The sequence below is a fragment of the Amphibalanus amphitrite genome, unplaced genomic scaffold (assembly GCF_019059575.1).
Source record: "Amphibalanus amphitrite isolate SeventyFive unplaced genomic scaffold, NRLGWU_Aamphi_draft 000787F_arrow, whole genome shotgun sequence".
In the NCBI taxonomy this organism is placed as follows: domain Eukaryota; kingdom Metazoa; phylum Arthropoda; class Thecostraca; order Balanomorpha; family Balanidae; genus Amphibalanus; species Amphibalanus amphitrite.
Window position 1 is genome coordinate 206492 of NW_024882281.1, and position 25988 is coordinate 232479.

Here is a 25988-nt window from a genome sequence, read left to right on the forward strand (position 1 = left end):
TCAGACATGTTGCGTAGAAGCCTTTTAGGAAAAGTCAGAAAATTTGAGCTTCCTAGCTCAACGCGTTTGGGAGATATAACCAAAAAACCTCAGGGGGGGCTCCTGAGGCCCCCCCCGCCAGGAATAGGGTTAAGCTAGCACCGGGCCCCCCGGGTCAGCGCAGGGGCCCCTTTGCCAAGTTGGCCCCCCCCCCCAAACTCCAAGTCTGCGACCGCCCCTGCTGGGAAGCCATCACAAGTCTGCGGCTGATCTCAGGCACTTCCGTCAGCCTATCAGTCACTCATCAGTCCGTCAGTTTATCAGTCCGTCAGTGGCCAACCGATCAGTATATCAGTCGGTGAGTCGCGGAGCCTTTCAGTCCGTCAGTCGGTAGGTCGCCGGCCGGAGCGGGCCGGTGTTTCGCTCAGCCCGCTGGCCGTGCTCGCTCCCCACTCACCGGGCGGGGCGGGCCGGTGTTCCGCTCAGCTCGCTCGCTGCTCAGTTACCAGGCGGACCGGGCCGGTTTTTCGCTCAGCTCGCTCACTGTGCTCGGTCACCGTTGGCAGGCCGGACGGGCGGCGATCGACCTCTGGTGGTGGCCACCTGACCGGCCTCGGCCGAGCGCGCCGCTGACTTATTATTCCTCCGAGACCCGCGCGCGGCCCGCAAGTGGGCGGCGGTGGGGCGCGAATGGTAACGAGTCGCCGGCGCCGCCGCCTCCGAGAGGTGACCGCGCCGGCTGAATACTCGCCTGCGCCGCCGGACAGCGGGCTGGGAGGGGTGCGGGTGGCGCCCCGGCGATACGAGGACACCAAACCCCGGAAAACGCGGCCGCGCGGCTCAGCCAAGCCGAGATGGTGCTCGGCACTGTATAGCTCTGATCGTATTGTACGAAAGCTCTGTCGCATCTGCATGATATATTCAAAATGGTATTGCATTATATTACCACTTCAGCCCATTGGTCGATCGGTCACGAAAATCTGTATCGATCATAAAAGCAGATGAAGCTCACAAAGAAGATACAGATGCATCGTTCTGCATCGGATGACCTTCAGGAGCATTGGAAGTCAGTGAGTCAAATGTATTCTACGACGAATCTTCTCCGGGAAATGTTGCTATGGCCATGGCGAGTGCGTCCAAGTTTAAATGGAAAGTTCGGGCTCGATTTTCAGTGTGTTCGGAGAACCGACGGTCCCGGGCTGGCCGTCGGTTTATATGGCTCCGCTGGCCGGGCCCGCTGACGGCCAGGTGAACTGATCAGCCAATTGTGATCGGCCGGGGTGCTTGCCTCAGCCGATTACCGCTCGGAGAAACTCCCATCTCATTAGGCTGGGCATCTGACCGCGCTAGTGCGCCGCCTCAATTTTATTGGTCTGGGCTCACGAAATGGGAACGTTTTATCCAGCCAATGGAAAAGCGATGTGATTTTTTTTTTTTGCAAAATGTGTAGTCTTATCACGAACATATCGATGCTGAGGGCTAGCGAACAAAGTCATTGCTTTGTCCATGTTTCTTATTCCACAGTTCTCGACCACTTTTATACCTCTCCCCTCGTGTCCCTTGTTCCCCGGGCACCTCTTCATCTCATTCCGCGCTTCCTTAATCCTTTAGTGCTGCCTTTTCTATCCTTCTCTCATCCATCTCTCCCCACCCCCGCCCCTCTGCCTCACTCACGTGTGTCGCAGACGGCGCCGGTCCACTCTGGGAAGCAGACGCACTGGCGCCGGTCCGGGTCGAACTGGCCGTGGTTGGAACAGTCGGGCAGACAGTTGAGCGCGTCCTGGTCCGTCTCCGAACAGTCGGCGCCCCGCCAGCCCTTCTGGCACACGCACACGCCCTCTACGCAGAACCCGTGGCCCTGGCACGTCGGGTGTGGACAGTCCACTGCGGGCAGGGCACGGGCGGGGTCAGAGCTGAAACGCATGGCTTACCTTCACCGCTCGGGTTCCAACAGTTAAGGTCACGATAAATGTGGGCGATTGTGCGAGCCTGCTGACGTATCAGACCAGGCAGGCGTAGGAAAATATTGAGGTTCATTACGATCAAATGGAAATCGGAATCGTCTGAATGACGGGTCGTTTTCCCGAGGGCCGCCCGGTCAGTGAGACGGATGGCCACGCGGGCAGCGGCGGCGCGCTCCATCACCGAGTGCTGCTCTGAGCTAACTCACGCGCCGGCGACGCTCGGGTACTCAGGTGTAGGACGGGAAAAGGTCAGCACACTGGAGAGGTCGCGGACGACCTGCTCACTTCATTAACAGGTGACTCGCTCCCGAATCTGAAAGCAGATCCCGTATCCATGAGGTAGACGCGGCGTAGTAATATAAGACATACAGGGTGATCCAAAAAAATTGGAACCCCTAACTTAAAATGTCTGTAAGTCCGAAAGTTTTCACTTTATTGACAAATTGCAATCATCATTAGAAAGAGCGTTCAATTCTCTATAAAACCAAGTTAATTGAACTTAACTTTTACTATAAATATTACCCTAGTTATATGCCTATAAAATTTGTGTCACGAAACTCAGTGAAACGGTTTTCAACATTATCCGCAAATCAGTGATTTGCGGTTTGCTGTTCTGGCTATGTCGCATGTCGGAGGTTCATGAATAAAAATAGCTCATTCACGTGCTATTGTAATGAATTTAAATTTCAGCAGGAGCAAAAAAAAATGTCATTCGGTGCTCCGTGCCACACGGCCCACTCCTTGGGCCCACTCAGTGGTCGAGTTTCAGGAACAGGCCTGCCCGGCCTTCATCGAGTCAGATGCCTGGCCACCGAAGAGTCCTGTCCTCAGCCCTTTTAACTTATTCGTGTGGAGCGAACTGGAGCGAATGGTGTACAGAGGTCAAGAGGATCAGCACCATCGAGGAGCTGAAGGAAAGGCTGACGGCCTGCTGGGACCAGTTGTCCCAGAGACTGCTGGCCCGCGCAGTTGAAGCCGTCCGCAAGCGACTGCAGGCCTGCGTGACGGCCCACGGAGCTCGGTTTGAGCACATACTGAGATGAACAGCGGGAGCTAGGATGCGTGTATCTGTTTTATTGTGTGCTTCTGCGTAAACTTTTATGTAATAAAATTGAATGTGGATGTGGTATTATTCCTAAAAAAACAACAGATGGAGTGCTAACGGATTTCAGTGCATTGTTAACAATTGGCGATTTCGTTTCACTCAGTTTTCTGACGCTCATTCCGAAACCTAACAGTGTGTCAATACTTTACAGGATACATGCACCAACTTGACATGATTTTGTAGATGATTTAATGCTCTTTCTCATGGTGTTTGCAATTTGTCAATAAAATGAATACTTTTGGACTTATAGACATTTTAAGTTAGGGGTTCCAAATTTTTTGGATCACCCTGTATAGTCCGACGATGGCACAGCGTACTTTATCAGGCTAGCTCGTGTTTAAACTGCACTTCTGGTCGGTATGTGTTGGCTGTGGCGTTCGCTGAAATATTGACGTCAGTGTGTATCTGGGCGGCGGCGCCGATGACCCGCTGTAAAAAGGCTGCTTCTGTAAACTGTTTACAGCGGGAGGTTTTTCAACGACGACCGCCCGTGGCGATTTTCGCCAAACAGAGGCACATTGTTGCAGAAGCAATGTCGCTCTCTCGGCTACCCTCAGCCCAAAAGCGGCCTCTCAGTCCTTTGTCATGGTTTTACGCTCCGACCACATTGTGGCCAAACGAGGGCCGTTCACCGCCGCAGCCCGCGCCGCGGGAGCTTCCTCTTCTGCGCCACTCTGCCGCCAGTCCCTTTATCCGCAATCCCAGCGACAGATTTGGTGATTTTTCTCCAGATGCCGGCGGAGGATCCAACAAGTTTGCTGCCCGCGAATGGTTCGTTTGAAACTCGCATTTTTAGCGTCGGAAATTTCTGGCAATTTGTCGCCGGCTGGGGTGGCTTTGAGCGGATGATTGGAAGCTCACTTCGGCGAAACGGGCCTTTGAAAACCACGAACGAAGATTTCAAACAGAGAAAACAACGATACAGTCGTCCGACTCGAATGGGTTTGTGAGAGATTGTGGGGAAATGCGGTTGAACGTTATATTCAAATTTGACCACGAAATATGGCCTACGGATGACTTTTACGGCCGGGGGTCACTGAATGAGAGGAAACTAGCTCCCTGGTCCCATTGGGCAGATGTTCTTTATTCTGTCTGCGTCTGTGTGGTTCGTCGACGCGAGCGATAACGTGTGCGATTCGTCCACCATTACGAATTTTCTTTAAACGTTGCTCGCTCTTCTAAATAGACTAAATTCTGGCCTGATATACAGGCTAGAATTTATCGCGGACTGAATCCTCCGCCGGCATCGCGGACTAGAAACATCGCGGACTGTAGGCGATGTTTTTCTTCTATAATGCATTTCTTACACACAAATAATCGGGTTGAAATAAGTGAGGAACTCACGCACCTCATAGACTCTCTTTTGTAGCCCTGGGTAGTGGCCCAGTGGGTAGCCCCCCCCCCCTGTGAGGGGGTCAGTGGGAACTCACGCTGCTCGCAGAACTCGCCCTTGTAGCCCTGGGCGCAGCGGCAGGTGCCCTCGCGGCACCGGCCGTGGCCGCTGCAGTCGGGCACCTCGCACTGGTCGTGCCGCAGCGAGCACTCGCGGCCCTTCCACTCGGGCTTGCAGTGGCACTGGCCGTCGCGGTACTCGCCGTTCCCAGAGCAGAGCAGAGGACAGGCCACTGCAGGGACACCACCAGGGCGGTTAGTGGGAATGTGGCGCCGCCGGCCGGTGCAGCGGCGGCGCGCTATGGCACAGCTGTTACGGAGCGGCACACGCCGGCAGGCTGATGACGCTCATCTGCGGGGAAATGTCGGCCACTGCGGGGAGCAGATACAGAAGCGGCACACTCGCAACTCACGGCAAACGCGGCGTGCTCTCTCAGACAGGTACGAATGGCAGCATTTCACGTAACAGGCGACAGGCTCGTGCCAAGATAACAGCGGCCCCAGTCTGGCACGACTGGGCCGTCACTGGAGCGCACGATACGGGTGCAGCTGAAATCGGATCTCTCGCAGGCTATGACAGTCACCTGCTCTGACTTTGGAACTGTTATTACTTGTCTCCTGCTGGCCGCTGTTGGCTAGTAGAGCGCCAAAGATACTGCTACTTGCACACGCTCAGCCCCACTCACCTCTGGCCCAGTCCCTCCCGTGCCCCCTCCCAGCACTCTGCGCGGGCGCCGAGTGCCGCGGACACTCACTCTCGCTGCAGTCCTCGCCGCCGAAGCCGGCGCGGCACTCGCAGCGGCCGAGCAGACACTCGCCGGTGCCGCTGCAGCCGTTCGGACAGCCCTCAGTCATGTCCTTGGCCTCGGTCAGCGTCAGCGTCACGGGCGTCTCCTCGCCGTCGTCGTTGTACACGGAGAAGAACCAGTTGCCTTGCAGCAGGAACTCGGTGAACGACTGCGGCACCGACTGCTGGAACGCGGCGGAGCGGGCAGAGGTCAGTGACCGGCGGGCGAGGCCACTCCTCTGCAGGTCTGCTGGACGGGGGGGGGGGAGGTGACTCGGGGTGAGATAAGGGCTCCGCTGCCGCCCGCCTTGTTACGGCCGGCGGCCTCGAGTGCTAAGGACAGCCGTTAGTTCGTGTTCTCCCTATCTGGGGCGGTCGTTTCGGCGGGCGGGCCGTTCGTTGCGGCCGGACGGCGCCGTTTCTCGCCGGGACGAGGCGCTGACGGGTGGGGCGGGCTCTGGACGCTCGCCCGGCGCCGGCCATGCGTCGTTAGCACTGGCGCCGGTATGCAATACCCTCTCCGGTAGCTCTCCGGGAGGAGTCCTGGGACATGGCGCTGCCGACGGGCCGGCTGCCGCATACCGCAGCGCCCCGCCCAATAAACCGCCCGACGGCCCAAATGGACCCGAGCCGTGTAGTGGGGACGTTAACAGCGCGATTCGAGGTGGCGCCCGCTTCATTAGGCGTCACATTCGGTCGCATTGGCCGGCGGGCGGCGTCCAATTATCTCTGCCACCTGTGTAATGTCGGCTATATGAGCCCGTCCGCGCCACTGCACCGGCTGAGTGCAGCGCTCTGACTCTCCTCCGGTGGTCGAGTGGCCGAGAGGAGAGAGTTACAGACATGTCCCCGGACGCCTCCTCAACCTGGACGGCGATTTCGCTATGCTCAGTGCACGGTAGTGGTGACTGGGTTATAAGAAGAAATAATATCCCGTGACCATTTCGTATCTGTGAAAGGCTCTTCTCAGTGTCACGCTTTCCCTCTTTTCTTTTCACGTTTCATCTTTGGCATCAAAATCGCAAATGATATCGACAAAGGTGCACAAAAGTGTCAGAAGCAGTAAGTACAACGAGATATGAATGCGAACATTCGAAAATGCTCATTGCCTAAAAAATGTACGAGTAGGTATTTGATTATATTTGTAGTACCTACCATTTCACCTAGTTTGGCTCAAGCTGCCTCTAGTTTAGGCTGTTATCCAGGACGATAGGAATGGGCTGACGAGCCCGTGAGTGCACTTTGTGTTTGGCGGCGACGGATAAAGTTTCGGGACGATCCATAACTTCTCTACTTTGAAATTAATTGTGCCCTGGGGACAGTTCTACTCAATTTGCGAACGGAACCCGGTGTCAACTTTGACCATCTGCATAGCCAAAGACATTAGTTTTCAGAGTGGACCCCGTCATGAGAATACGAACGCTGCATTTTCCGACATAATACCACTCGGTTGGCCATCCACTTTTCGTGGCATGTACTGCCAATAGCAGCGTTTCGAAAACTTATGTAACGGACAACGGTTCTCAGTCTTACACGCGAGTGTTTCTTTTTTAAGACATCATACGTCGTTTGACGTTCAGTTAAGTTCAGTTTAAAATTCCCCTCAACGATGTAAGATTTTCACATCCCTTGGTTCTCCAATTAAGTGAACAAGTGCTTGAGACACGAGTGCGTGTGTTCATTACCAGCCGGCGACTCCCTCGCTCCCCTGGGCTCTACCGGCTGGTGAGCGTCTCCATCCTCCCCGCTCCAGCGGTCCTCCGGGGACCCGCCCTCCCTCCCGGCCACTCCTCCCCGGGACTCGCCCTCCCTCCCGGCCACTCCTCCCCGGCTCCCACCGGTGCCCTCCGTCGTCCCATCTCCTTCCGGTCGGCTCGGCGGCGGCCGGCCGTCACATGTGATCAGAGGTCGACCGCCGTCTCCGTCCGTGGGGACGGCGGGCCCGGACTGTCGGTCACCGGCCGGGAGGACCGACCGGCGCACAACCCTCCCGTCTGAGACCGAGCACACCGACTGACACACAGCCTCCTCCGGTCTGAGCAGCGGGCTCAGAGACGCGACTAGTCGCACGGCGCTGACGGTGGACGGGTCTCATGAGAAATGTGTGCACGGGCCGCCGGAAAGTGTTGACCTTTCTGAGTGGCGGCTACGTGACCTTAATTTTGGATCATTTTGCTGTTAGTGGTAGTGTACACAAGCGAAGAAATGTCCCAGAAGCCTCGTGGAGTGCCAGCTGGTTTGCGTTTGCGGATGAAGGAGGATCGCGGCCATCGAGACTTGAGCTTAACCTTCACCAACTACATTTCAACTGGGTCCTGGACGGACCAGGAATCCAATTTATTTCCGTAATTTTTACTCTTTACACCATCCCTTCTTTCTAAACTTCTGGCGTCAGGAAACAAAATGAGGTCGTCGATTGTGCCCCCGGCTTGTAGCATTGTCCCTTGTCTCGTACCTAGTCAACGTGCTCAGAGCATGAAGTGAGTGTCGGCTGTAGCCTCTCAGCAGGTGGACTCACCCCGGAGGTGCGGCTCAGCCCGCGGCTGTAGCCTCTGAGCAGGTGGTGCACGTCGTACTGTGTGTGCGTGGGCAGCGCGTTGCGGCGGCCGTAGACGGCCAGGCTGGCGCCGCGCGGCACCGTGCTCCCCCACTGCAGGTAGGCGTCGTCGGGCAGGTAGAACTGCATCGACCAGTAGCCGTGCGGACTGAGCGTTTCGGCGTAGCTCTCGTCCAGCCGCACCACTGAGAATGTGCTGCCCGCCGGCGGCACCGTCTTCCGCCGCACGTCTGCAAACGGGCCCACGGGGGGGGGAGGGGTCAGGGGGCGGAATGCAACACAAGGGTGTTCAACATTGGACAATCATTGTTTAATAATTGTTGAAACATTTAAGTAATGTTTACTTTTTCTCACTTTTTAGCTTTATACGCATAACATATCGATGAATTGCCGTTCATTGTCAAATATCGTCATGTTTACTTTAAATTTAAGCAGTTATAATCAAACGTTTTAGATATTCCTGGATCCTCCGCCTGTCTGGGTACATACGTTTTCTGTTTAAGCCCTACTTCAATCGCCATTGAGCTATCTCTGATCATTTTCTGACAGACGAGCTGCGGAGAGTCGGGCGGCAGCTGCAGCTGGCACTGATCGGGGAGCCGGCTGAGCACCTGGCTCTGGCTGCGTCTGCCGCGGCCCGTTCGGAGCTCGGCTCGGCCGCGCCGCTAATCGACACATTTCCAATAGGAGCGCCGTCTCCGCTCGGACAGCCACTCTGGCGGGCCGCTCTTTTTTGTCGCGGTTCCAATCAGCCGCCGTCGGCAGGGGCTGACGTCAGCGCGAGGAGCTGCGCCACCGGCGGGGGGGGGGCGGAGGGTCGGGTTGGACCACCCCCTGGCCGGCGGGGGAGGGCCGGGTGGACCACCCCCGGCCGGCGGGGGAGGGCCGAGTGGACCACTCCCGGCTGGCGGGGGAGGGCCGGGTTGGACCACCCCCGGCCGGCGGGGGGAGGGCCGGGTTGGACCACCCCCGGCCGGCGGGGGAGGGTCGGGTGGACCACCCCCGGGCCGGCGGGGGAGGGCCGGGTGGACCACCTCCTGTCGGCGGTGGTCGGATCCCTGCTCCTCGGTCGGCAGCGGCCGCCTCTAGGCGACACCAGGCGCTCCGACCGACCGGCCGGCTGTCTGCCGGCAGCCGGCAGCCGCCGCTGATCTACGGCCTGGCGGCGGTAAACAAACGTCCCGGCCGCACCCTCCCGCCGTCACAGGCCGCGCCAGCAGTCCGCCCGACCGATCGCCGCTCCCACCAGCGTTCCGGCTCAGTCGGCAGCTCATAGCGCCGCAGACGAGACAAAAACGCCGCGCCGCCGGCGGTCGCGGCGCGCCCCCTCGGCGGCGCTCACTCTGTGTTGTTGTTTAGCCGCGGTGCGTGCGGTGGCGGCAGAGGAGGCGTAATCTCGTCAGACCGAGCCGACCGGCCATCACTGCGTCTCCGCAGGCGTACCGGCTAAACAAACAGGTTTTTGCAATTAAAAGTTTCCGACCGGTACGGAAACTTGGCAGCGCCGCCGCTGCCGGCCCCGGCCAGCTTACGTACCCCCGGGCGAGCCGACAATGCGGAGCAGCTTGGACGCCGGCGCTTATGCCGCGTCCATAAATAAGATTGATAATGCAGCCCAGTTGACACCGTGTGAAAGTTGCAGGCACCTCGATGCAGGCCGTGCCGTGCGCAGGGTGCCCGCGGTACATTATACATAGCATTGAGATTGATAGGATGACGCCTGCAGCGCGGCACAATAATTTAATGGTCAAACGGCCCGTTTGTCAAGCTGCACCGGATATCGCGGAGCGTGACCGGCTGATGTTACTCCGCGGTAAAGTGACGCCGCCCGGCAGCCGCGCTCTGCGAGCAAAAGTTCTGGTCGCGCCGAGTTGTCACCACAAGTTGTGGGTGCGTCACATTAGCTGCCAGCGAGGCCTGACGCTTCCGCGGCGGGTGGGCGGCGGGGGTGGGGTGCTGAGCTCACCGTGCAGCCCGACTCTGAGCTCGTTCCGGCTGTGTTTGCGCCCGTCGGCTGGGTGGATTTGACAGAATTGCATTCTGCACGGCATCTGGAGTCGGCGGCTGTGAGATGCTTTCAGCATTCAATCTAGGCATGGAGTGACGGGATTAAGCCAGAAATATTGCTCTAAGGATTTATAGAGACTTTGATGCTACGATTTTTGCTATTGATAATCGACTTGAATGTCTGGCGCTAATTCACCCTGTCGTAGACACGCCTTCCTGTTCGCTGGCGCTCTCTTGTTTGTACCGTTCCGTTGAGTCCTGTCGGGTTAGTGTCCAGCTCGAGCTGTGAGTTGCAAGCCGAAAGCTTGTTAGCGAGGCTCTCTACGCTCCAGCTGCGCCGTGCCGTCCTGGGACGCCGCGTCAGCCGAAACGGCGGCGACATCCGCCGCCCGGCCAAATTGCGTTTCACGGGATAATCCCTCAATGTTGTGCCGGCAAAACTCGGACGGCAAAAAAGGAAACGCCTTATCTCAATCTAGACGGCGGCGGTGAAAAATGCAGGTGGGGCTGCCATTCTGGCGAGTGAATGGCGAGATGAGTATCGCCGTCCCGAGGGCTCGCCGTCCCACTCTGCGACTCGCCGATACAGGGCTGATGTGAGCCGCCGCTCCCGATACGCCTTTGGCTGCCGATAAACGCCGCGGCGACGTGAACATCCGTCCCACAGTTCAACCATCACAGTACGACTCCGTAACAATCAACAGCTACGTATACCGCTTCCGAATGAATGTGCGTTGTGCCCCATTACCACCGACGCAGCGCTGTGCGCTTTGTGTGAGTGCCGCTAAACAAGCAGACGCAAGCAACTAAGAGACACACACGGCCGCGCGCCGCCACGGGACATAGGGGAATAGTCAAAACTAGAGAGACAACAGAAAGACGTATGTACACAGAAAGCAGGCGGGGAAACTGAACGACAGACTGGAGACAAGAGAACACAGAGAAAAGAGAGCTCACCTTCGACGACGATGATGGGGACCGGGGGCGGGAAGGTCACGGTGACTGTGCTGGGACGGGCGCAGGTCGGCGACGGCGCCAGCGCGGCCGGCGGCGGCGCGGCGGTCGCCGGCCGGGGCGGCGGCGGCGGCAGGGTAGTGGTAGCCGCCGCCGGAGAGTCGGGCTGGGTAGGCTCAGACGGCTCCACGGTCGGCGCCTCAGTGGGCAGCTCAGTAGGCGCCTCAGTGGGCGGCTCGGTAGGTGCTGTGGGCGGCTCAGTGGCTGTTGGTTCGGCCGGTGGCGCGGTTGTGACTTCCTCAGTTATCGTATCAGCTGCTGCTGTAGTTGAAGCTGCTGTTGGAGATGCAGTTGTCGGTTCGGTTTCCGGCGTCGATGTAGTCACGGCCGCTGTGGAAGCCTCCTCTGTGGTCATTGCGTCAGTGGGCTCGGGAGCGCTGGAACTGGGCTCAGTGGATCCCTCAGTGGTCCCTTGTGCCTCCGTTGTGTCTTCTGTTTCCGTATTTTCCGTTGTCACGTCCTCTTGAGCTGGTGAAACCGTGGTCTCCGCTGCCCCCCGGATCGGTGCCGGTGCCGGCGGCGGCGCCGTCTTCTGCAGGGTGGCCGTCACCTCCTGGTGATCGGTGGGCAGCACCAGGGACAGCTGGTACAGCTCGCCCCCGTCCACGGCCACGGTGACGGTGACGGTCCGCGGCGCCACCGGCACCGGCACGCTGTCCACCGTCACCGGCCGCCGCGGCGCCCCGCCGCCCGACTCCGACCGGCTCGATGGGGTCGTCATAGCAACGCGGTCGTCGCCGGCCGCTAATTTTTCTTCATCATCGTCGGGCCCGGTGCGAGGAATCTCATTGCTTCCGAAATCAGAGAGGCTTCCGGCGTCGGGGCCGAGGCCGGAGACGTCGGAGTCGGACAGGGCCGGCGCGCCGTCCGGCCGGTGCGGCTGGGCGGGCCGCGGCGGGACCGTGGCCCGGTCAACCAGCGGCACAAACTCCACCACCTCGCTGTCGTAGAGGAGCGCGCTGTCGCGGCGCGGTGCCGGCCACGGCGCGTCGTGCTGCGGCCGCAGCGACGGGTCGGCCGCCGGCAGCGGTGCCGGGCGGGACGGACTCGGGACGGACGGAGGCAGCTTTTCCTTGGCCGTGGGTGTCGTCAGTTTCTCTGGCGGACTTAAAGTGGGATTTTGCTGTGAGTTCGTCTCTGGGAGCGAGTTCAAAAGGATGTGTGAAGGCAGGGGCCTTGGATGCTCTTGAGAGCTTGAGAGCCCCTCAGACGAAAGGAGAGCTCCCGCTTTTGTTTGCGAGTCGGAGAGGAGAGGAGGTTTCTCATTTAAAATAGGAAGAATCATCGTCTCTAGAGGCTGGCTAAATATTTGCTGGTCGTCCATGGCGATATCAGTGTCGACGCCAACTGGTTCCGGTATTTTTACATCGTCTCCTAACAAAATATTGATCTTCGATTCGGAGTCCAGCGGCTGCTCTTGGGTACCAGAAATTATCATTGGGTTCATATTCACTGTTTCAGTCATTTTCTTTTCAATGACAGGCTCTTCAGCGCTAGGAATACTAGTCGGTTTTTGCCAGCTGCTTTCCGAGGCAGCGTTTTTCTGCTGTTGTTTTATCTCGGCAGCCTTTTTCCGCGCTGCCTCCGCGGCCGCCTGGTCGTGCTCCGCTGGCTCGGGAGTGTCGCCCTGCGGGAGCGCCGGTGCGTCGCTCTGCGGCCGCTCCTCGTCGAACCCGTTGGCGGCCGACACCTTGCTCACCATCGGCGTCAGGTTGGAGAAGTCGATGAGGCGGTCGCCGAGGATGGCGGCCTGGTGGTCGGTGGCGGGCTCCGGGTCGCCGCTGGCCTCCCACTCGACCTCCAGCAGGTCCTCGGCCGCCGGGCTGCTCGGGTCGGGATCGGAGCGGGCGGGCGCGGCGGCCTCATGCAAAACCTCTCTACGCACACGGAGGGAGCGCATGCGGCGTTGGGCGGCGCGCGGCCCGTCGGCCGGCGCCGAGTGTTTACCTGGCTGGCCACCGGCGGAGGGGGACGAGGTATTTATGGGCGGCTGGACGTCGGCGCGCGAGGCGTCTCCGCCGGACGTCACCTCTGTCGGACACTTGCCGATCGGGTCGCCGCGCGCCGTCAGACTCCACACTGCCAACAGAACGGGTATCGTGCGTCAGGCGGCTGCAGTGCGGCTCCCGCCCGGCAGTCAGCACGGCACCGGCGCGGCCGCGGCGGCAGGTGGATACTGCGCCGCACAGCACCGGCCGCCTGAGAGTCATACTGTGCCGCACGACAGTTGGGCGCGGCGGCGCAGTATGCCTCCCGCGGAGACCGGGCGCAGCTGGCATACAGCGCTGCTGCGTCAGGCGGCGCGGTGCCTGGGTTGATAATTGATTCTGTCGCGGTAATATGCGACCTAATTTAACATTAATAGGTAGTCGTGTAATACTGTCTATCGTCATCCATTCACGTCACAGAGCGGGCACTGGTTTGCGTCAGGCTGCAGTACTCAGGCTGCAGAGGACAGAGCAGGGAGCACAGGCAGCTGCGCACTCAAATACGACAGCCTGGCTCAAACTGAATATGACATTTAGGCGGAGATCAGTCGGGTGCCACGCTCCCCTGGGGCTGCAACTCTCGGAAGGGATCAAACGAGACCCGCTAAATACCGGCAGGGACTGTCGATGTACCGGTGCTCAGCAAAATGTACAGTGCATTGCTAGATGTTTTATTGCAAAATCCTACGGATTAGATGATTTAATCAGAATTTGTCGTCTGTTGTGGGATACGTTCGGCAATATCGGCGTTGATATCAGTAAGAGCAACCTGCTTTCACTGTTGTTAATCATTGTTTATTTTCTTGAGCGTGATGAGAACGAGATGACTGACTTTCATGTTTGCACGCAGTGGGATGACAAAGCGTCACAGCTGCCCGGTCGCGTCCCATTTCTGCACAAATTGTTGTCGTCACACTGCGAGTCGGACTGACAGGCTCACAGAGAACGCCGACGGCCGCGACGATAAACATTGCCACACGGACTGACGGGCCAAGGACAGAGCCGTCTGTCATCGACACGGCACAGACTGACGCGGAGAAACTGAGAGGGTCAGATACATGCCTACAGAGCGGTGCGATTGTGGTGTGTGATGGGATACACATTAAACAAACAACTCATATTTTAGTGATTTTAACATCATGCAGCAATGGTAAAGAACTGGCTATTAGGTACAATATGTGATGTGTATATCAGCAATATTAACCTGTTCTTCGATGTAGGTGCCAAAGTGCGCCTTAGTTGGTCTGGGCGGGCTTCCATTAACCAATCGCCAATGCTGGCGCTTCCTGGCGATCCATTAGGCCATTTGGTATCGGAGGGCGAACTGATTAGTCGAGTCGGTCGGCGCCGCCGCCGGCCGACACGTCGTTAGTTTGAGCGCCCGGTCGGCGGTCGGGCGCCGCGGCACCGCTGCTCGTACCGACCGGCTGTCACGGCGCCGCGGCTCGTAAGTCAATACCCGGCCCCCGGCCCGGCCGCCCGGCCAACACGACGTACGCGGGCGCCAAGCGACACTACAGTCGTTTTTCACGTGTCAACAAACCATTATTTCGGCATTATCACACGGCCAGGATGTATGGCCGGCCGGCCGGACGGCGGCGGCGCTCGGTCCCGAGGTGGCCGCATTCATTACTGGACGCCGTGGCACGTAGTCCACGCCAGCAGTCGGTCAAATTGGCCGATTTCTCATCGCCGGCGGCGTCGGTGTCGGTGGCGACGCGGCAAATTTGCCGTCTTTTTCTGGCGGCGCGACGAATTCGGCGCGCGCCCTGCGTCACCGTCGTCACCGCCGTTTACGACGCGATTTTTCACGCGCGACGTTTTGATAAGATAAAATCGATAGAGCGCCGGCGGCGGGCAGCGCGGCGCGTGGCCCGCATGAGGCGAGCGGCCCAGTGCAGTGCGCCATGACTGCCGAGTGCCGACGGCCCATTGCAGTCAGTGCGCCAGGACTGCCGACGGCTCCCAGTGGCGCGCCATGACTGCCCCCACTGCCGGCGATGGCGCGGGCGGCCAGCGCGCCACAAGGATTTCGGCTCGCAGTGCCGTCTACTCTTATTAGCATAAGTGAATAAATGACGGGACGTTACTTGTGCCAAACGGTAGTCTGCCGAACAGCCGTCCGCTGCGGCCATTACATAAATTCACCATTCCGGCTGACGGAGTGCCTCTGTCGCGGGTTCGAGCCCTGTGCGTGCCAGCGTTTAGTTTAACATCGGGCGTCATTTGAAACTGTCGAACGCGGGCGCGTTGGTGCTCCGTCCCGCGGTGGGTAGCGCTCCGTCCCGCGGTGAGTAGCGCTCCGTCCCGCGGTGGGTAGCGCTCCGTCCCGCTGTGCGCCTCCTCTCTGTCCGGGCTTGGCGCGGTCCATCCTGGTCCAAATGGCGCCGGCCGGTCCCGGGCGGGCGGCCGATCAGTGCCGCGCTGCTCTAATGAGAATACACGATCCGCCGCCGCCGGCGGTCGATTCCGGGAAGGTGGGCCGCGCCGCAGCTCGGAGCGCTGCCAGAGAGCGATGGCCCGTCCGCGTGGCTGGGGCTGGCGGCCTCCGTCCCACCCCCGCCGCCGCCAGTGGCCGACTTAGGAGCACCCGGCCGGCGGCAGTGACTCGGCCGGCGACAGTGGCCCACCCGTGCTGCCGCCGCCGCCGGATCCCGACCCTGCAGAGCACGCGGCTGCCGCCGGATCCCGACCCTGGAGAGCACGCGGCCGCCGCCCGACCATGAGTCGGCCGTCGACCACGCGCGGCCGCGATCAATGCGCGCACGGCGCCTCCTCCTGGACCGTCGTCGGCCTGCTGAGCCGAGGTGTCGTAAACGCAGAGGCGTCATTCTGGACGCCGCGGGAAGCGGCCGGCGCGGCTGAATCGTGGCCGCCGGGTGACGTCTGCTGCCGGGGCCTGTCGACGGCGCGGTCAGCGGCGGGGCCACCGGCAGACCGGCGACCGATGGCCGACGGGCGGCACTTGTGACGATCCGTCACAGTGACGAGCGGACAGTTTGCTGGTACGGCGATGTTTGACTGCGCTGGTGGCGACTGACGCGAACCCCTAATGACGTGATGATGACGGTGCTGAAAGTTTACTAATGGAGTAATGGAACCACATCGCTTCTATTAGAGCAGGTGATGCTTTCAGTCTACGCGCCGGTAGCTGAAATCCGCAGATCATTGTCCGACTAATGGAACTCCATCGTCGCATTGTCCATCAAACACTGAATGCCACACCTCCTCCATTTCTGGGTCGAAAATGCTGACTACTCGACTGTTTCCACTCCGCTGCTGCCGAGCTCTCGAGCTGCCTGTCAGTCGTCAGAGAATCCGTCTCGGGCCGCCGCGCCGGGTTCTTTGACCTGCCTCTGAACCCGCCCGGTTCGGTTCACTTCTCCGGCTAGTCCGCGGACTGACGCGAAGAGGCACTCGAGCGGGGGCGGCGGCCAGCCGCGCCCCAGCCCCTCGGCCGTCAGCTGTCTCCGCGGACGCCGGCGCGGCGGAGAGACCGAGGCAGCGGTGTCGGTGTCGGCGGCAGGTCGGTGTCGGTAGCGGCTGTCCGTCCGTCTGTCTGTCGCCGCCCTGTTCATCAGTGCAGCCCGGCTCCGGTTACAGCCGCCGGCGCCGTTACAGCGCGGACGGCGGCGGCTGATCCGTCCGACTGACGAGACCTAATTACTGGGCCGCACCGCGAAACGGCTCCAATCAGGGATCAGATGCCGCCGCCCCCCCCCCCCCCCGAAGGCGTGCTCCATCCCTCCCTCCCTCCATCGTCACTTGGCTGTTCAACTATCCACCACGACCGCAGATAACGTATGTCAGAACACCGCACCATGCCGCCGCAGTCTCAGCAGATCGGATTACCCGGATATGCCCGGAGGCACATTGGGGAACCCAGTACCAGTTGGAACCTTTTCAGAAAGCTGCTAAATATTCGTTTGATAAGACGCGCCGACTCAAAAAGTGTGGGTATATCGCTGGTGCTAATAGTGTGCAGCCGACAGCGTTCAATGGTAAATCAATGCATTGCACGTGTATACACACAGAAAAATATTAACACCGTTAGCGGTGTAATTACACAGTACATATCTGAGCACTTGAGGAAAGTTAATTTAGTCCCTTCCCCGCTTAAATTACTCGCGCTTCCAAATGAACACCAGGAAGAAGGTAATAGAACACTGTTAGGAGGGTTGGGTGTTTTGCTACATGTAGTAAAACACCCAACCCTCCTAACAGTGTTCTATTACCTTCTTCCTGGTGTTCATTTGGAAGCGCGAGTAATTTAAGCGGGGAAGGGACTAAATTAACTTTCCTCAAGTGCTCAGATATGTACTGTGCAATTACACCGCTAACGGTGTCAATATTTTTCTGTGTGTATCCTCATCCCTTCATACATACACCCAGTTAATCGTCAGGTAACCTTAAGATCATCGTCTGTTTCGGTTAAAATTACTATGACACATGAAGGTAGATATGTGATAATAATATTTTTACAAAGCTGGAAGGACTTGACTAAGAAACTTTTGACTGAAAAAAAATATATGACCTAGCTAAACGACCATGTTAAGAAGGGTTCTGAGGTATAAATATTATAGGTATAACGAGGAAGTTCCAATAATATGAAAGCAACATGCTCTTAAGTATGTAAGCAATGAAACGTTTGGAGTCCTTGTAAGTTCCCAAGTTCCCAAGTTCCGCTGAAGAAAGGATGAGGTCACTGGTTCCAAACGAGATGAAATTGATAAGCAAAGGAACGGGACTGACGGCAATAAACATTAATTTAAGAACTAAGGTCGCGCCTGAATAACTCCCAGTGTCACTTCGATTGTTTTGCTATCGTTTTTCGAAGTTTATTTGGAAAGGGTTTGCCTCCCCGAAGGAGAGCCGTTGACTGCAAAGAAAACTGCTAGTAACGCGAGCTCGCGTCATGATGTGATGATCTGTATATGAAAATGTAAACGGAGCCCTGTATACCTACTACATTATGCCATCCCAACCGTTACAAAGAAAAATAAGCAGGGCGTGTATGACGTGCAACAGACTTCTGATCGGGCATACGGTTTCAGTTGACAATCACAAGACATTGTCGCGCCGGCAGCAAGCGAGTCACATTTTGAGAATAAAGCGGTATTTAGTACTTTGGTTCCATAGCATGAAATGGAAGCATGGAATAATTTTTTTTTTCATCGATTGCCGGTAAGAATTTTGTAGCTAAGATCTCATTTTACTAGTCTATCGAGTGTTCAAGTCCATCTGGAACCTCCTAGTCACCCGCGCAGTGCTGCGATTTTGATAGGTTTCTCTACCCCGTCGAATCCCGCTGTCTCCATTCAGATATAATAAAACGTCCAATCAACATAGCGTGTGACGTCCGTCCACGGCCGGCCGGGGACAACGGCCGCGGCCGCCGACAATTTATTGGAAACTCTCCCGGCCCGCCAAACAGAAAACTCATTCGGTCTGATTATTTGGACACGATAAAATTTTACCTCCGCGGGAAACGCCGGGCGCGGATGTGATGGCCGGCCAGTGCGGCAAAGGGCTCTTCCCCGCGCGCAATAATGCCGCCGGCCACAGCTCCGAGGCGGAAAATGTGGGAATTAAGGCGTTAATATGACAAATAAGCAATAAAATCCCGTGATGGAGAGGCGAGAAGCGTGAAATGAACTGGCGGCCGCGCCGGTCCGGGGAGTGTGCGCGCTCACTGCCGCTGGTGAGGGAGGAGTGCCAAATCTGGAACGAGCCCGGCGACACATTATTTGTGTCATTCGGATCTGGGATTGAAGGGAGCCAAGCGTGAGGCCGCCTTTGCAGTTAAGCCTACCGTGACTAATCATATTACGGCAATCGTCGACATTTGGAACTTGAATGCGACTGAGTTCCAGAGTCGTTTGTCAGATTGGAGAGTCTTTCAACCTTGTGTCTTGTCCTTCAATTTGAAGTTGGCTACAGTCTACCATTGCCCACGTAACGAATCATCCGTTATTTGTAGAAACGGTACGCAATAAAAACTTGCAGCCAGCGCGCGGCTCGGCTCCTGATAGCGGGATGGGATTCCGATCTGCCGCTCCCCTCCCCACCCATCTTGGCCGACCTCCGGCGCCATTTCCACTCGCCGCCCGATGAACAATATAGCGGGCCATTCGGACGCTATAGCCGACGCGCCAATTCCCGGCGTGGCAGCCCCTCGCGCGCGGCGCGTGCCCATCTCTGGGCGCGGCGCCGCGGGCCGTCGGCGCCGGCCAGCATTCTGATTTTAGGCCCCCGTTGCCCGCGCCACTATCACCAAGCGTTCGCCTCAGTTGGCTGTCAGCGGCCGAAACCACTCGCGTCGGCTCGTTTGTAGGGTAGGACGGCCCCTAAAAAACGCACCGACGGAGTGATAACGACGAGGTATATGGTCGGGATTAAGGATATGCAGGTTTGACGAATCTCGAAGTCGCATCTATTAAATAGGTGAGGGTGGGTGGGAAACTTCTCGCCCACTCTCTGCTCCACTCGCCGTCCGTCGCAGTCGACGACTGCCGTTCGCGCCTCTCGGCTCTGCTGCCAGCGGCGCGCCCGTTCCTACACTCCCCTTCGCACCACCCCTAGTCAGGGTCTGCTCCGCGTCTGTCGGCGGGGTGATTTATCTGTCTCCGACCCCCGTCTCCCTTTGCTCCGGTCACGTTCAGTGGCGCCCGGGCAGGGTCCTAACCTTCCATAGCCGCGTCGCCGCTATGAGTTGATTAGGCCCCCGTTGCCCGCGCCACTATCACCAAGCGTTCGCCTCAGTTGGCTGTCAGCGGCCGAAACCACTCGCGTCGGCTCGTTTGTAGGGTAGGACGGCCCCTAAAAAACGCCAAATACGAAAGTGTCGGCTGCCAGCTTGCCGCAGATTGCAGTGTCGCGACGCTTACTCGGAGTCTCGAGATTGGGGAGCCGGCAGGCAGCGGCGTAGTCGGTGTAGTTGTGTCCGGGCATGATCTTGCATGCATTTTGTCTGTGCTTGCTCGATTCCTGCACTCAGAATGCACTTTGAGAGCAGTTTGAATAAAGACTCAATTGAGCGCTGAGACCAGCCTCAAATGTGTCTGATTTTAAACGGTTTCAGTAAGGCTTCCTAAGGGCTCATGTACCCGAATACTGGATTCAAGCGATACCGAAACTGGGGTTCGGACTAGAAACTGGTTTCATAGTGAGACTAATTTTTTAAAAGCTTGACACCGAAAATAGGTACCGACTGAGCTCTGTTTCTGCGATCAATGGCGTTGCTCAGAAAATATTCTCAAAATGTGTGATCTGTTTTGAATCGGGGACATTAGCCCGAAACTGATCTCTGAGACCAAAAATGGAGAAACTGTTTTCTCAGTGTGTGCGGATTGTTCGTTCGGTCTCGTCTGCCACCGCTGAGCCCAGTGTTTCAGACATTGGACGAACGAAGTTCATAGTCTGTCGATAGCTAGATGCCTGTCGAGTTGCAGAGCAGCCGATGCATGACGCAGACCGGGTGTGTATGTGTGTGTGTGTGGGGGGGGGGGGTGCGTGTGTGTGTGTGTGTGCGTGTGTGTTAAGCGCAAAGTGGCCGAGGCGTCGGCAGCGGACCAGGTGTGTAGTGAAGACAGAGTGGCCGAGGCGTCGGCAGCGGACCAGGTGTGTAGTGAAGACAGAGTAGCCGAGGCGTCGGCAGCGGACCAGGTGTGTAGTGTAAACAGAGTAGCCGAGGCGTCGGCGCCGGACCGGATGTATGCGTATGTCGATGCAGAAATACGGAGGCGGCCACTTAGAAAATACTTGAGACCTTTTTACAAAGAGACTCCTTGAGTGCTAAACCGAGCCTCCAAGGTGACTGGCTGAGATGTGTTTCTGCGGCAGCGTATGTCCATCAAGTTGCGTTCGGAAGCGCTTCTCGAAATGCGTGGTCTGTTTTGACAAGGGGCATTATCCTAAAGCTGGTCTCTGAGGCAAAAAAAAGAGATGCTGTTTTCCAGTCCCGGCGAAGAAAAAAAAAAGAATGTCGAGTTGCAGAGCAGCCGAGGCGTCGGCGGCGAACCTGTTGTATATGTATCTACGTATGTATGTATGTATGTATGTATGTATGTATGTATGTATGTATGTATGTATTCACGTCATAGGGCACATCCCCGTAATTGAGGCTTTCCTGTACCCTGGAGTCGTTAATATAAAACAGACGATCAGTTGGGTCAGCATACACATACATACACATGCACACACGTGCACCCACATGCACACATCTAACCAACCCCCCACGTTGCCTCGTCAACAAGTGCTGCTTTATCTCGCTATTGAAGCGGCTCCCAGGCAGGTTTCGTGTCACGCTTAGCAAGATGTTATATGCGATGACAATAGCGTGTCTGAACTACGCCTGCCAGACTCCAATCGAATCGCCGGCGTGACTAAATGGTCTGCGTTCCGTGTTGTACGGTACGGCGGTGAACATCTCCACGAGTGACCAGGTCGCCGGCGATCGACTCAGGCTCTGATGTCACTAAAATGCGCTTTAGTAAGCTAAGTGCCTACCGTGTTGCAGAGGGCCGAGGTGACGGCGGCGCACCTGGCCCTGTAAATTGCAGAGTAGCCGAGGCGTCGGCGGCGGGCCTGATGCGTGTGCATGGGTTGCAGATTAGCCGAGGCGCCGGTGGCGGACCCGATGTGTGCAGGGGTTACAGTGCAGCCCAGGCGTCGGCGGCGGGCCCGATGTATGTGCATGAGTTGCAGAGTAGCTGAGGCGTCGGCGGCGGTCCTGATGTACTTACGTGCAAGGGTTGCAGCGTAGCCGAGGCGTCAGTGGCGGACCTGATGCGTGTGCGTGAGTTGCAGAGTAGCCGAGGCGTCGGCGGCGGGCCTGATGTATGTGCCGTTGCAGAGTAGCCGAGGCGTCGGCGGCGGACCTGATGCATGTGCAGTTGCAGAGAAGCCGAGGCGTCGGCGGCGGACCTGATGTATGTGCCGTTGCGGAGTAACCGAGGCGTCGGGGGCGGACCTCATGCATGTGTGTGAGTTGCAGAGTAGCCGAGGCGTCGGCGGCGGACCTCATGTACGTGCGAACATGGGTGGAGAATTGTTTTCAAAGTTGGTATGGCGCCAGTTGCTTGAAACAATACTATCGTGTTTTATTCTTATCAAACTGAAAACCTTAAATTTCGTAGCTTTTACCCTGAAAAAGTTGGTATGGCATTGCCATACCATCTTTTAAGTTGGTGTGGCGCGTGCCATGCCTGCCATACCATATTCTCGACCCATGCCGGTGCAGAGTTTATGGGGTGGCTGAGGCTATACGACGGCGAGCCTGATGTGTGTGCATGAGTAGCAGAGGAGCCGAGGCGTCGGCGGCGGACCTGATGCAAGTGCATGAGTTGCAGAGTAGCCGAGGCGTCGGCGGCGGACCTGATGTATGTGCGTGATTTGCAGAGTAGCCGAGGCGTCGGCGGCGGACCTGATGTATGTGCGTGATTTGCAGAGTGGCCGGGGCGTTGTCGGCGAACCTGATGTGTGTGCGTGGGTTGCAGAGTAGCCGAGGCGTCGGTGGCGGACCTGGTGTATGTGCAGTGCAGAGTAGTGATGTCAACTACGGAAAATCGGAATACCGATACCAAACCAAGTACCAACCTAGGGTGCATTATACCAACAAATTACCGAACACATTAGGAATCAAATACCAAGTACCGAGTTGGTATCAGTATGGTATCGGTATACCGAAAAGTTGTATCCGAGGACATCTCTACTGCAGAGTAGCCGAGGCGTCGGCGGCGGACCTGATGCATGTGGGTGCCGAGGCGTCGGCGGCGGACCTGATGTATGTGCGGTGCAGAGTAGGACGTCGACTACGGAAAAATCGGAATACCGATACCAAACCAAGTACCAACCTAGGGTGCATTATACCAACAAAATACCGAACACATTAGGAATCAAATAGCAAGTACCGAGTTGGTATCAGTATGGTATCGGTATACCGAAAAGTTGTATCCGAGGACATCTCTACTGCAGAGTAGCCGAGGCGTCGGCGGCGGACCTGATGCATGTGGGTGCCGAGGCGTCGGCGGCGGACCTGATGTATGTGCGGTGCAGAGTAGGACGTCGACTACGGAAAATCGGAATACCGATACAAAACCAAGTACCAACCTAGGGTGCATTATACCAACAAAATACCGAACACATTAGGAATCAAATAGCAAGTACCGAGTTGGTATCAGTATGGTATCGGTATACCGAAAAGTTGTATCCGAGGACATCTCTACTGCAGAGTAGCCGAGGCGTCGGCGGCGGACCTGATGCATGTGCGTGCCGAGGCGTCGGCGGCGGACCTGATGCATGTGCGTGCCGAGGCGTCGGCGGCGGACCTGATGCATGTGCGTGCCGAGGCGTCGGCGGCGGACCTGATGTATGTGCGTGCCGAGGCGTCGGCGGCGGACCTGATGCATGTGCATGAGTATTTATGTGCGTGAGTTGCAGAGTAGCCGAGGCGTCGGCAGCGGGCTTGATGTATGTGCAGTGCGGAGTAGCCGGGGCGTCGGACGCATTGCAGTTGCAGAGTAGCCGAGGGGTCGGCGGCGGACCTGATGTGTGTGCATGAGTTGTAGGGTGGCCGGAACCAGGTGTTTTGTGTGTATCGCGTCGCAGGTTGGGGTGCCGCGTTGCACGACCCTTCAAAGCGTGCCTACCAGGCTCCCCGGTTTCCTTTACGATTGTGTGTGCGCTTAGTATGCCTCTGAATAGATGCGCGTCAGTCGCCTGGGAACCATCCTCATGGTGGCGCCGCGTCAGTCGCCGGGCAACCATCCTCGTGGTGTCGCCGCCAAGGAACCGCACTCCGCTGTACGTACCCCCGAGCCGTGCTCGATACGCCTCACCTGCCGTGCCGGCGTTAGTGTGCCTGACCATAGAATCCTTGTAGCCGTTGGTACTCCCCACAGCTTCCCTGGCTCCCTTCTCGCTCGCTCTCCGCTCCACTCGCCGGCGGCCATGTCGGCGTTAAGGAGTGCGTGATCGGATAATCCTCGTAGCCGTTGGCACTCCACACGGATTCCTTAGCTCACTTCTCGCCCACTCTCTGCTCCACTCGCCGTCCGTCGCAGTCGACGACTGCCGTTCGCGCCTCTCGGCTCTGCTGCCAGCGGCGCGCCCGTTCCTACACTCCCCTTCGCACCACCCCTAGTCAGGGTCTGCTCCGCGTCTGTCGGCGGGGTGATTTATCTGTCTCCGACCCCCGTCTCCCTTTGCTCCGGTCACGTTCAGTGGCGCCCGGGCAGGGTCCTAACCTTCCATAGCCGCGTCGCCGCTATGAGTTGAAAACTGCGTCTCGCAGCCGCAGAGAGGGCGTGCGCGGGGCGCTCTATCCTGCATCAGAGCCGGACTGAGGAGGACACGACCCTCGCCTCAGAGCACGGCGGTCAGAGCAGACGGAGGAGCAGACAGCCCTGCCGGCGCGGCGGTCAGGGGCGGGTCGCAGACGGACGCCGCTCTCCACTATCGACATATCCATGCAGACGGCACGCGGACAGCGCTGGGGCGGACACCGGAGCACCTCCCGGGGCGGTCCGCCTCTCAGCTATATCAGTAGGCGGAACTATGGTCATGAGTACCCAAATATAGGAACGTTCCCATTTTTGGGAACGGAGTTCCCAAATATGGGAACGGGCGTTCCCATTTATGAGAACGGAAGGCAATTTTTCGGCCGTTCGCCCACTAAAACTCAAAAGTGCATCACGTCTCAAAAAAGTGCACGCTGATTTAAGTATCTACTAAATCTCCATAAAGTTATCTTTAATCTGACCGTGGAACAAGGAAATTGACCGTGGAATGATATTTTTAATGATTTTTTAAAAATGACAGAATGGTGGAAATATGGGTTATACGACATTTAACATGCAATTTTAAGGAAAATGAAGCATTTTTTACATTTTGAGGTCAAGTATAATAATTTTCGCCTGGTTATGAAGTTTCATTCTAGCGACACCAGATGCTGACATATGCAAGCGAACACGCGGACAGTCCCGAGGTAATATTGTTGACTTTTGGTGTCGGGGCGATCGACCGCGTGGAACGTCAGTGATTTTACCGAACTACTGTTGTAAACTCAGTTTCAGTGGTTTAAAATCATTCAGCTGTATTTTATCAGCCCTGAAAGACATATTTTATTTGGATGCTAGCTGTTTGGCGTTGTTTTATAAGCAGCGTCATGAGCGTGGTTTTTGTCTTCGGCGTTTCTAAGCATGATCGTTTGGAGGGAATTTCTCTGATATAGGTCGCTCTGTGTGGCTTATTTATAATTTTTATGCTGATTTCGATCGTTCCTCGTGCCCATCCTACCAGGCCTTTTGCCACTACACTCATTAAGAAAGGAAAAAACTAGATTTTCATTGGGACTAGGTGTTTTGAGGGTGTAACATATTCAGCGTTCCCATTTTTGGATACTTCTTGTGCTCGTCAACTCTCGGTGATTAGCAGACAGGTGCTTGACATGTCTCCACCCTCGGCGCGGACGGTGGATATAGGTATGGAAGACCTTGTTGAACATCGCTGAGCGTTGTGGATTACGTAATCCTGCAGAGGGGGGCGTGCCCGCTGCGAGATCGACGGGAATAAAAGCGCAGAAGACCGGGCGAAACATGCAACGGTCTTGCCGGAAAGGTCATCTGATGATTGTTGCATTAACAATAATTTGCGGCGTTGGACGTGATGCTTGTTAATGAAAAGAGCCCCTGAAAGGCGTCGGTGAAATCGTTCCCAATTTTGGGTACGCCGTTCCCATAATAAGGAACGCTTGCAGCGCCAGTATACGAGAGCGTTCCCAAATTTGGGCTCGCGGCCCGGGTGATGGACTGCTTTAGAAATAGGGGAACGATTTGAAACTACGATGGGCCTTACAATATCAAACTCTTTCCCAACAATATTGAGACAACTATCAGGCGGTTCACGATCGTTTTATATTTTTTGGACGTCATTTAACGGTTCTTTTTCTTGTTTTAAATAATGCCTACATGGCGTTCCCATATTTGGGTTTATCGTTCCCAAACATGGGAACGAAAATGCGTTCCCGAAAATGGGTACGCTTGACCATAGTTCCGCCTACTGATATGGACTGGACTGTGCAGTAACCTCGTGGAGAGGATACAGGGGATTTAATATGCATTTCCTACACATCACCCACAAACATTCCCAGAAACTGGCCTGCTCTTCCTTTATTTAAGTTCAAATTAAATCAGAA

General features: G+C 57.0%; 1 protein-coding gene across 5 annotated transcripts in view; it reads right to left on the minus strand.

Annotated features, from left to right (window-relative positions):
• Positions 1-25988, minus strand: part of LOC122366136 (teneurin-m-like) — a 141504-nt gene that overhangs the window by 53345 nt on the left and 62171 nt on the right. For 2 of the 5 annotated variants that reach the window (XM_043338000.1, XM_043338002.1), the window contains exons 5-9: positions 10749-12884; positions 7746-8014; positions 5196-5412; positions 4479-4673; positions 1654-1863 (exon numbers count right to left, since the gene is read on the minus strand). In XM_043338000.1, the coding sequence (XP_043193935.1) occupies positions 1654-1863; positions 4479-4673; positions 5196-5412; positions 7746-8014; positions 10749-12884 (3027 nt within the window). The remainder of the gene's footprint in view (positions 1-1653; positions 1864-4478; positions 4674-5195; positions 5413-7745; positions 8015-10748; positions 12885-25988) is intronic. The other 3 variants (XM_043338004.1, XM_043338003.1, XM_043338001.1) reach the window with 3 other exon arrangements.